The following is a 12,305-nucleotide window of genomic DNA, read 5'->3' on the forward strand; positions in this document are numbered from 1 at the left end:
AGTGGCGACATCTCACGGAAGTGGGAAGCTTCTCAATCTCATTTGATAAAGTTCATCTGTGACGCAAGAGAGGGCGACAACGTTCACAAAATTAAATAAAAAATGCTCCAAAATTAAAAAAAGTTACAAATAAACGCAAAATGAAATAGATTATTTGTTGTAAACAAAATTGGTCTACATTCTACAACTTGGGGGAATAGGAAATTAAACTAAAATTTATTCCAAAAACGCAACAATTATGCTAATTGCACTTTCTAAGCGCAGCTTTTACCGTGAGATGGCGCAGGTATATACTTAATTGGTCAGTTGGCTTTTTCCAAAACCGAAAGTATAGAATATGAGAAAGGTTTGGCCGTACTAACTTTATCCAAGAAGCAAGACTATAGTCTTTTAGTCTTTGCTGTATTTTTGTAGTTTGTACACTGCACTCCCGTAGAATTTTTCAAAACTATTCATTTTTCCATCGATCTAAAAGTCGACCTTCTATGGATATTTAAGGCTACTGTTCCATTTAATATGACTAAAGAACAGTCAAACTTGGGTTGTGTCTGGTTTTTGAAAGGTTTAAATATAATAAAATCCATCAAAGAAATAAAAATATTTGATGTACAATGCAATTTACAACCCCCGAAATCGAATATTGCTACTTTAGTAGGACTGAATTTCCTTAAAAACCTCTAAAAACTAAAACGGGAAGGACTTTTACTTATAAACGGCAATTTCGGGGTTGAATGTAAATCATTTAAGCATAATCCATCAGAGAAATAAAAATGTTTCACGTACAATGCAATTTACAACCCCCGAAATCGAATAATGCTACTTTAGTAGGAGCGAATTTCCTTAAAAACCTCTAAATACTAAAACGGGAACGACTTTTACTTATAAACGCCAATTTCGGGGTTGAATGTAAATCATTTAAGCACAATCCATCAAAAAAATGAAAATATTTGATGTACAATGCAATTTACAACCCCCGAAATCGAATAATGCTACTTTAGTAGGAGCGAATTTCCGTAAAAACTTCTAAATTCTAAAACGGGAAGGACTTTTACTTATAAACGGCAATTTCGGGGTTGCTTGTAAATCATTTAAGCATAATCCATCAAAGAAATAAAAATATTTCATGTACAATCCAATTTACAACCCCCGAAATGGAATACTGCTACTTTAGTAGGAGCGAATTTCCTTAAAAACCTCTAAATTTTAAAACGGGAAGGACTTTTACTTATAAACGGCAATTTCGGGGTTGCTTGTAAATCATTTAAGCATAATCCATTAAAGAAATAAAAATATTTCACGTACAATGCAATTTACAACCCCCGAAATTGAATATTGCTACTTTAGTAGGAGCGAATTTCCTTAAAAACCTCTAAATTTTAAAACGGGAAGGACTTTTACTTATAAACGGCAATTTCGGGGTTGCTTGTAAATCATTTAAGCATAATCCATCAAAGAAATAAAAATATTTTATGTACAATGCAATTTACAACCCCCGAAATCGAATATTGCGACTTTAGTAAGAGCGAAAGGTGTTCTCATACGAAGCTGTAGTGAGTGGAAGATTAAAATGAATTTTAATTGAAATCCCTTAACTATTTTATTTGGTTATCAACCCTACGGTTGGTTTGCAGCAGCCCTTGTCCTCAATATTATATACATTTTTGGTTTGGGGGTTGGTTGTATACATAAATGAATTTGTTTCTAAAGTGGCGACAGTATTTATTTTAATGCTGTGTATTGTGTATTGAAAAAATGTATGTAGGAGACCAGATTTTATTTAAGAAAGCACAACAAAGATTATTAAACATAAAATGTCTGTCTTTATTCACATTTCAACTCGTCATTTACGACAACAGTTCGATCTTCGACTGATTGCCTTTGCATGTCGATTCCTAACACTTCTTCCACAAATATTTCGAAGTTTATGACCTGTGAATTTTACGACACTTTTATTTTACTACTGACGTATTTTTCTGCTTTTAATTAGGTACAATTTTGTGTAGTAATAATGAATCCGACTCACTCTGGTGGTCAGTGAAGTAAGAGAAACTGAAATTGATCTCAGAAAGTGTTGGAACTTACTGACGGAAGAAAGGAAAAGTCATTGTCACTCGCTCCATTTGCACGTCTCCGTCGGTGATGCATCAAAGTGGCCAAACACGAGAATGCCTTGTGGCGTGAGAATACCTCACCTGCAATTGTTATTAGCTGTATAGATACAATTAGGAAGACTCGGGACTTGCCTCGTTCGCAAATTGCTGCGACAAGCTTCTCTCTTGTTATGGTAACGGGTTTCGAATCGTCGGCATCGCCACAGCCGATCGTGCAAAGATACTCAAACTTCTCTTTGAGCATCCCAAGCGACACTCCGTGCGCAGGGCGAAAGTTCACGTACAGCTGGACGAATTCCAAAAAGGACACCTCCTCCTTTACCACGTTCGTGTCGTCAAACTCGCGATATTTTATATCGACTATCAGGTTCTCGATCTACAAAATCGCAAATACTACCAACTCCGGAAAATCCAAAACTAACGTCGTATTCCGACGGATAGAATCCGCAGGCGCGCATGAGGTCGGGAAGTTCGCTGACTGGAATGTAATCTCCCACAACGCGAGGGAGGACCGTGTCTTCGCCTTGGTGAAGGATTTGCATGTAATAAAAGAGGTCCTGCATCTCCTTAAACAGCCAACCGTGCAAACCACCCTCTATTAGGCAGAGGTAGGGCGACACCTCGCCACCTCCTTGCTCAAAAGTAACGTCGACTGCTCTAATTTTGCAAATAAACGTGAGTGGATGCGCGATGTAGGTACTTACTTACCTGGTGTTTGTTTCCCACATTAGCACGCAGTTATCGTCTTTGCCGATTGTAAAAACGTACCTCCCATCGTGGCTCACTCGAAACTGGAGCAGCTGGAAGATGGTAAGGCTCAACGTCGAACGGCACCGTAGAGGATTACCTGCGTTGGATGCGCGAGTATGCCGATGTATTTGTGCGGATTTCCGTCGGGGGGAAACATTTGGATGCCTAGGTAGTTTGCGTTGGCGTAGACCAAATAGTTGTCTTCGTCTCCTGGGAGTAGCCGAATTTGGTTGATTGGCGATTTCTCGTACTCGCCGTAGGCAGGACCGAGTACTACTCTGTGACACATAAATGTAGTGTCGCTCAGCGTTTTAAACTTGAACTAAGAACAGATTGTCAACCCTCTAATTGGCCCAGGAGAACACCGTTCGTTCCTATTTTGAAATTACATATTTGAACGCGATTATCCCAGGGCCGTATGTAGGCGGTGGCGAGATGGGCGCCCGCTTAGGGCGCAACTGCCGGGGAGGCGCAAAATTGGCCATGAAAGAATTTCATTTTACATTAGTGCATTAGGAAAAAGAATTCAGGTTATTTAAACAAATGTTATTCCACCTACTGTGACTGTGAATAGCTGGGTCGTTACAAAGTGATATTATACCCTCATCTCTGCCCTTCCCCCCTTTTGTCTCCTTATGGTAATGTAATATATACAGTGTGTACAATATAAGAAGGAAAAGCAAGCAAGTCAAATGATATTTTAAAAATTTGTAAATTTCGATCAGTTCCGAAAAAAAACGAAATGAATAATATTTGGTTTTATTTTTTGCCGGCCCTGTTCCTCATAGGAACGTTTTAAGCTGTACAATTGGCGTCTTTGAGAAACCATCAACAACGATGTATGGCACAATAAGATTCTTTATCATCTATACAGGGTGTTTTTTGGGAGCTTTAGTTAAAAGTTTCTGGGAAAGTAAAATAGGTAGGTTTTTGAAAATTTGTTTAAAACATTTTCAAAATGGCTGCACTTCCGGAAACACCGGAAGTAGATGGTAACTTCGTTATTTTAAATGGCAACTCCCATTTTTTTATTGCATTTTGGATTCTACGTGAAATTTCACTTCTTTTGATACCCAGATGTCGATATCTACCATTTATGGTTTTTAAGTTATTTTGACTTTAAGAAAAAAAATGGCGGATGCAGATGGTACCTTGATAATTGATTACTTGAAAAGGGTTGTAGTCATGGCAACCTATTTTTATCAGGGCATAGAGAATGAATAGGGCTTTGTTTTAGTGCACTTAAAAAAAAGTTAAGTTGCGACCGCTCCTATAGATATCCAAATTTATGAAACTTCAAAGACTAAAAACTCAGTTTTTTTAAATGGAATGACCATGTTCTTACTATTCCATGAGACAGAGAATCGAAATGGGCATATTTTGACAATACATGTTCCTATAGCTATCTTTAACAGTTTCTGACTTATTCCCATTTTATTGAATTGGCACTATTTTTTTCGGATTTTCTTTTTAGTAGTCGGCCATGATTGTATAACAATTGAATTTTAAACAAATCTAGTGACACTAATCCGTCATCTACTGTTATAGGTTAACATAGTTTTTCAAAAATCGAAAAATGACTCGTAGCGGTTTCACCTTTGAATTTAATTGTGACAGAATTGTGGTGCGTGCTTTCCGTACATTCATTCGAAAACTGGAACGAAATTGTATGACTTTTGGAAATTTTGTACCCCTAATGCACTACAAACCTTTGAAGCACAAGTGATACAAAGCTCTACAAGAGAATATTTAAGAAAATGAATTGAATTGCAAATGCCTGATTAACAAAATAAATTCAATGCAAAATATAAAAAACTTCGTTCAAAATTTTTGGTATGGAATTGTTGCTCGAACAGATACCGCATTACCTCTCTTAATTTCCAGACTTATACGTTGTTTAAGAAATTCAGTTGAACGACTCTGTTTAGATTTTTCAAAAATTTTCCGTCTCATATCCCTCCTGAGTTATTTATTAATGAATTATTTAGACTAGAACTAGAATCAATGGTATTAAAAAATCCACTCCTTGATTTGTTTAAAATTTGATTGTTATAAAATCATGGCCAACTACTAAAAAGAAAATGTGAAAAAACTGGCATCAATTCCGAGATCAATTCAATGAAATGGGAATAAATCAGAAACTGTTAAAGATAGCTATAGGAACATGTAATATCAAAATATGCCACTTTCGATTCTCTATCTAATGCAATATTAAGAACATGGTCATTCCATTTAAAAAAACTGAGTTTATAGACTTTGAAGTTTCTTAAATTTGGATCTCCATAGGTGCGGTTGTACGCAACTTAACTTTGTTTTAAGTACACTAAAAGAAAGCCCTATTCATTCTCTATGCACTGATAAAAATGGGTTGCCATGACTATAACCTTTTTCAAGTAATCAATTATCAAGGTACCATCTGCATCCGCCATTTTTTTTCTTAAAGTCAAAATAACTTAAAAACCATAAATGGCAGATATGACATATGGGTATCAAAAGAACTGAAATTTCACGTAGAATCCAAAAATGCAATAAAAATAGGGGTTGCAATTTAAAATAACCAAGTCACTAACTACTTCCGGTGTTTCCGGAAGTGCGGACATTTTAAAAATATTTTACATAGATTCGGCCTTCAGAGTAACTCCTAAGTACAAATTTTCAAAAACCTACGTATTTTACTTTCCCAGAAACGTTTAACTAAAGCTCCCAAAAAAACACCCTGTATATATCATTTAAAGGAACCATCAATGAATTATTTTGATATTTTGTCAACGCCTACTACAGTAAAAAAAATAAAATTTAGCTCAGAAAAATGGCTTGTTACTAAATTTTTAAAATTTTTGGTTTGGTAGGCGTTGACAAAATGTCAAAATGATTCTTTCTTCTAAATGACATATTGTACCATACATCATTGTATTCGTAATAAAAAATGCTACTCAATACATTATGTACTTTTTTCCATATAAAAATATGAAGTTGATGATGGTTTGTCAAAGACGAAACGTCGCATCGAAAATCTTGTAAAATAGTGAGCTTAAAAAGTTACTTTTGGTTTTATTTAATATCTTCGGAACTGATCGGAATTTCCGCATTTTTAAAACACCGTTTTATTAAGCCCTAAAATGCGCAACTCTTTCTAATTTAATCGACTGTGTACTTCTTATGGTTTCCGTCGTGTCCATGATGTTCATTCTTATCTTGGACACACTGTATTTTGTAATCTTTTCTCCATGTTTTAAAGAAGCGAAATTCTCGGATCAAAAAGCTTCAAACCTTGGACTTAAGAAAATTTTCGACGTTTTTGTTGGGGGGTATTCAATACCCCCACGAGCAGGTGTGGGGGGGGGGGCGCAAACTTCCGCCAAGGGCGCGGTCATATCTAGTTACGGCCCTGGATTATCCTACCTGATCATCGCACATAAATAAATACGCGTTGTTGTTCCGGTTTTTTGAAGTTGGGTGATAAATGAAACAGACTGGCTTAGCACACTGCTCAATGCGTTCCGATTCCTTAATCACAATCTCATATTGTCCGCTGAAAATGTACCGGTTTGGGAGCGTTGCATGCAAAACTTCCCCACCTGTAATCGAGGTCGTATTCGTTTAAAAATCGATCTTCTCCAATGGTGAAGAGCCGACTAGGTAAATATGGGCTAAAGAGGATGTCACTGATTGGCTTGTAGTGCGATTTTAATTTGCCCAGAATACCCCACGCGTGGTTTCTGTACTTCAAGATGACGATGTTGGCCTTTGCGTTCTGAAAAATTCAGTTCAATTTTGGAAAGCGCCCAGCTAGATCAAAGACATAAAACGCGCAATGTTGAGCGTCTGCTGAAAAAACTATTTTGATAATTTCCCCGCTGGTGTACTCTATTGGTTGCTTTGGTTTTGGTGATAAGCTTATGGGGTCGATGAACCACAAGTTTCCGTTGGTCTTTCCACAAGCTAGATGAAGTCCTGAAAGAGGAGTATGGGCTGTTATTAGTTTTAGTACTAGCTCTTTCAAACCTTGAGGGGAATATTTAAGGTAGCTAACTGGAATTGCATCAGTGGCACTTTTGTGCAGCTGCACTTCAGCGAGTAACTCTTTGGAGATGTAGTTGTACAAGCAAATGGTACTATGGGCAAATCCGAGGCACAAATAGGGTCTGTAACAGAAGGATTCATTTGGGGGAGTTTACAATGTTCGGCTACAATTCATCGTGAGCATCAATGGCAGTAACTGCTGAGCTAAAGGGACGATTCAAAAAATCGCATTTGTTCTCCAAAAAATTAACGGACGCCAGTCTTCCATCGTCAGTAGCTGCAAAGAAACGCGCCTAGCCTCATTGATCTGCAAGCTATCTCTACCTATTAGAAAATTTCTGACAACAAACGGCAATGCTTGCACAGTTGCATCGCTCGGAACAAGATTTGCATACAGCAGCTCAATTTCGTCCGAGTTATCTACGTCGGCATCCAAATCATCATAGACAGGATCAGTAAAATCGAGCGGATCCTTGAGTTTGTAATTCCGCCTCTCCAAATTAAACGAGATGGACGTTATTGCCGGTAGGGTAAAGTTCTGGCACCAAAACAATATCCTAACTGCATCATCGTAAAATTTAAGATGGCCATTCACATCACCGGTCATCAATAATCTAAAACTCCCCAATTTGACTATCAATTTGTTGCGCAACTATTGATACCCATCGACTGATGTGACGCACGTTATGCAGGCTTTCGAAATTTTAATTGCTTTAACGTAGATCTTGTCGTTCTGCAGCTTATGCTCGTCGTAGACCCGTTTGTAGTAGGTATTTCCGAACACGAGAAGCACACCTTGAGCAGTCGAAGCAACGCACTGATGGCACTTTTCAAAATAAGTGCAATCGGTGATCAGACCGTGAGTTTTTGACTTCCGAACCTTTGGCAGCACAGGCGGATTCAGTTTATTTTCCTCAACATTCTGCAAGACGAAACGGGTGACACCCTTCGGCGAGGGCCTACACGTACCCATTCCAAGAAAACCACCAGCCTTTGGAAGGCCACCCAGATGTGTTCTTGCACATTGGGGTTGAAACAAATTCGACAGGGTGCTCCATATGAAGAAGTCAATGTGAAAACATCTGTGCAAGTGGTTTAGTTTTTGCGTGCTTGTGTACACTCACCATTTGGATCACTATCCCCATAGCTCCAAAGCCAAAATTTGATCTGCGGCCTAGGCTCGTTCCCAATTGACACCAAGTACTTCGCATTCCCGCTCAACGCGAGCAGTGCCGTTCCAAATTCGGAGTGAGGGTTAAAAATAGTGTGCACGGGGAGACTGTGGACGAAGATGAGTTACTAAAGCGTGACTGAAATCGTGGATTACAATTCTGCACTGTCCCATATAAGAATGCTGCTATCCTTGCCTTTATCGGCGCTGGCCAGCCACCGACCTGAACTATCAGACGCTATGCTATTGACCAAATTCCTCTAAAAGTTACAATTATACAAGATGACGAAAAAGTGGCTACTTACGTGACCCTGTAATAAATGTTGAGTATTCGACGTCAGGTTGTACAAAACGGGAGCGTTCGAAACGGCGTAGAAAACCCTCGATTCTGCCTTTGTTGTGAGATTGATCATATCAACTGTCGTATTTACTCCAAACGACCAAATTAGATTCTAGATGAGAGCTATTCAAACATATGTGTTTGCATAGTATTTTTTTGCACGTACGAAAGGAGCAACCTCTCTCTTTGGTTTTGGCCCTAATTCTCCACTACTTGACGTTAGAGGTGATGAAGCACCATCGGGATTCGATGCCACACTTCCAAATGATGTAGCACTCATCTTCGACCGATTGGGATTAAAATGACAGGACGTCACTTTTTCTGCGCACTCTTGTTTTTGGACTTTCTCACTGCTCTCATTGCAGAAATTATGGGTTTAATGAATTTTGAAGTCATAAATAGATCAGTACAGATAATTAGGTGCTAACTTAGGCTCACGTCAATACCCTATTGTTGATATTTGATCATAACCTTTATTTGACATTAACTCAACCCTATTGAGTTCAGATGGAAATGGTGAATCGCTATCGCACCGCCTTACCAAATCAATTCGAAGAATTCACGTGACTCAATTGCCAAATGACTCAGTGAAAACTAATAAAGATACGGCGAAGAAGGACCTAAATCTGTTCTATCTTCTACAGGCGATATTGTGATGTACATATTTAAAAGTGTCAGGGATTTTTCCATTTCACGAAAGAAACTACACCTACCAAAGAACGGTAACCTTGACCTAGGGGAATTTTCCACTACGACCGAATTTATGAGAGATTTTCTAAGGCATTGGTTAGAGAAGCTAGCAGTTAAGGTTCAATTAAAAAATTAAAACGGTAAGTTAGTTACGTGAGTTTTTCGCTTGTGGAAAAAGTGAGTTTCCTTCTTTCGTCATTAGTGCGCCAAATATAACCATTTCGTGAGATTTTATGTTATACCCGGGCCTTTTGACTGTAAAACGAACGTACGATAAACATTCTTTCGCTGTTAGTGCGCACGGAAAAAGCATCTAATTAGCTCCGACCAAGTTCAAGGATAAATGAGTACCGTCATCCCAAGAGAAACGAAACTTATCAGTGAAATCTGACAGCGTTTAAATTTTTTGCGTCAGTTACCAGTTGAGTAAAGTGACGAAATTTGTCTGGCTATATAATAGACACTAAAGAAGGCCCCCTACGACTCATTATCCGGAAAAATTCCATGCCATGAATCCAGGGTAATTTAAGCTGTATCCATTGTACTAGTGCAGGGGTTAAGAGCCAAAATAGGTTTCAACCTTGCATTTTGTGATAACTTTATGAAACTTTCAGAGGATGTTCTAGACACCCTAAGGTGCAATTTCAGCTATGCCGCCACCCCCGCAACCCCGGACGGCACTTGCTATAGCGGGTTTCTTAAGCGCAGGGTAGCATTTCAATACCCGCCCATAAAATGGGTCAAAAATGTATGTCCAGGGTTTGTTTTGTATTTTCTTACATCTAGGAAGGTTGAAGGGAATTGTCAAATACCCAGGGAGAATTTATGTCGGGTATTTTACGTGGTTTGCCTATTTTTAAGGCGCTTTTAACAGTGCGGACTAGGGAATGCAATCCCGCAGCAAAATCTCAATCCCGGTATTTGCGGGATTGTTAATTGTTAATCCCGCGGGATCCCGGTATTTGCGGGATCTCGCAAAACTTTAAATAAATTGGCAAATAAGCAATTTTGTGCGGTTAACTTCTGTATTAAAATAAATCGCTAATTATCACAATATTTAACAAAAAAGTACCTTCGGCCTAACTTAGAACTCAAAAAAACCTTACCTGTAAAGCACAAAAAGTCTTCTAAAGTGCCTCAAAAATCATAGTACATTTTTACCGAAAAAAGTTTAACAATTATTTAAAAAATAATTCGCCGTTATCAGTTTCATTAACAAAGTAAACAGAGTCGTCCCCATGGTCGACAAATTCCTCAGTCCCGCAAATCCCTCGATTTATGTGCGGGATTAATCTCGCAAAAATGCTGCGGGATCCCGGAATTTCGGGATTTCGATTTTTGGTAAAAAAGGAAGGTTATACACTGCCTTTTTTTGAGGCCCTCAAAAAAAATTGTCTCAGATCGACCCGGAAAAAAATTTGTCTTATAGAATGTGGCCTGTAGAATCCATAATTTCAAACAGTTCCAAGATTGGGCTACTAGTTCAAAAGTTACAGCCCTCTGAATTTTCTTTCGAAATTGGTTTCTAGTCTATAACTTTTGATTGAGAAGTCTGATCGAAAAAGTACGAATTGTTTTGGATTCTACGCACCAAAATTAATAAGAAAAAGTATTTTTCCGAGAAATTTTGGTGCAGTCGATTTTTGGTAAAAAAAAGGAAGGTTGTACACTGCCTTTTTTTGAGGCCCTCAAAGAAAATTGTCTCAGATCGACCCGGAAAAAAATTTTCTTATAGAATGAAGATCTAAGAAATTTAAGGAAACTGGATGGAATCGAAAACATGTCTGCTGACCTTTATAGATCTGAAAAATTTTAAAAATATAGACATCGGAAGAAATGTAAGACAAGAGTTTAAAAAATCAAAGATTCCGCAGCATGGGAAGAATTCGCAGGATACAATGAATCCAAAGAAACTAAAAGAGCTCAAGAGTTTGTTTATGTACCTACCTACCTATAAAGAGATCTTTCCAGAAATTTAAAGAAAATTCAAAAATCTGAAGTCTGAAGAAGCGGCCCTGGAAGAATAAACAATTCTGAAAGGAATCAAAGAATCAAAAGAAAGGAATCATCAGATTTGAAGTGTTTGAAGGATATGTGAATAGTTCGAACAAGCAGAAGAATGTGGATCTGAAAAACTGACCAGAAATAGAAGAATCTGGGACACTCGAATAAAAGAACCCGACTATTCCGTTCCATAACATATAAAAAAATTAAACTTAGGCCAAAGAGTAACTAATTAGGCGGAGTAAGGGTTTGATTGGGTAAGTCAACTTGACCCAAATTGCCCTTAGATCGCTAGGCATTAATACAGACCTTATTAAACTGACTTACCTACCCCATGCGACCTTTACTCTGTCTAAGTTTGTGTACAGCACTGACGGAGTGAAACGGGTGTTCCAAAAGCTTAGCCATCGTCATGCAAATTAAGATATTATCTTGCATTGACGCAATTGAAGGGTAAAAACGGCACACAGCGTTTAAAAATTGACCTCAGTTAATTACTGCATTTTAAATTAAACAGACCGCGACAGGAACGAGAGTAAAATTAGACATTTCACTGATTTTTAATTACGAATAGAACTAGGACAGGGCAACATTGCAAGCGAATCCCGTTTTTATAAGCACAACAACAGACCAATTATCGTTAAACAAATAGTATAATTATGTAAGAATATAATTGAGGAGAGGTAATTGCCGATGTAGAAAACCTCAACTTTGTGATATAGGGGTTTGGAAAAAAACTCTTACATCAGGAAATGCGGAAATTTTGTTCATCGGTGGATACTTTCTATAGGAAAAAGGTGGAATCGAGTAAATATTATAATTTTAAATAATTATCCGTGCTCTAGTAATGACGAGTAGGTCTCTGACAAACGTAGGTGAAAATGCAAATAATTCGGTTGTTGCGTGTGCGTCGTTTTTTTGGATGAGTGTGGACCTTGTAAATCAGGACGTGGCAATTAATTAATTAACCTCACAAGGTATCTATGTACTTGGCCATACACTCTTGACATAGATTACCTGGATACAATAATCGGAAAATCACTTTTCGCGACAATCCTTATGGACATTCAGAATCGCAGGTTTCAGGTGTAATTAGGATCTTCGGAAAAGTTGGACCAGGGTTTCCGAATTACCAATTTATGGAATGTTGAAAACACCAAAAACGTGCGTTTTTAAAATATTATTTCCCCCTTGAGGTTTAAACTATTTGTTCAAG

The 12,305-nt window shown here is 37.9% G+C and overlaps 1 protein-coding gene across 1 annotated transcript; it reads right to left on the reverse strand.

Moving 5' to 3' along the window:
• Window positions 1–1,821: 1,821 nt before the first annotated feature.
• Window positions 1,822–11,541, reverse strand: LOC116175641 (cilia- and flagella-associated protein 251-like). The gene is made up of 19 exons (XM_031493867.1): window positions 11,417–11,541; window positions 8,562–8,745; window positions 8,361–8,507; window positions 8,212–8,315; window positions 8,009–8,163; window positions 7,854–7,966; window positions 7,547–7,806; window positions 7,209–7,498; window positions 7,053–7,161; window positions 6,867–7,006; window positions 6,664–6,815; window positions 6,440–6,615; window positions 6,264–6,393; window positions 2,959–3,183; window positions 2,820–2,911; window positions 2,534–2,768; window positions 2,244–2,487; window positions 2,083–2,192; window positions 1,822–1,929 (listed from the first exon to the last, which is right to left on the reverse strand). Exons 2-19 carry the CDS (start codon window positions 8,673–8,675, stop codon window positions 1,822–1,824), a joined length of 2,904 nt encoding a protein of 967 aa, XP_031349727.1. The 5' UTR covers window positions 8,676–8,745; window positions 11,417–11,541.
• Window positions 11,542–12,305: the final 764 nt, after the last annotated feature.

Source organism: Photinus pyralis, unplaced genomic scaffold (genome assembly GCF_008802855.1).
Source record: "Photinus pyralis isolate 1611_PpyrPB1 unplaced genomic scaffold, Ppyr1.3 Ppyr1.4_LG7, whole genome shotgun sequence".
NCBI lineage: Eukaryota > Metazoa > Arthropoda > Insecta > Coleoptera > Lampyridae > Photinus > Photinus pyralis.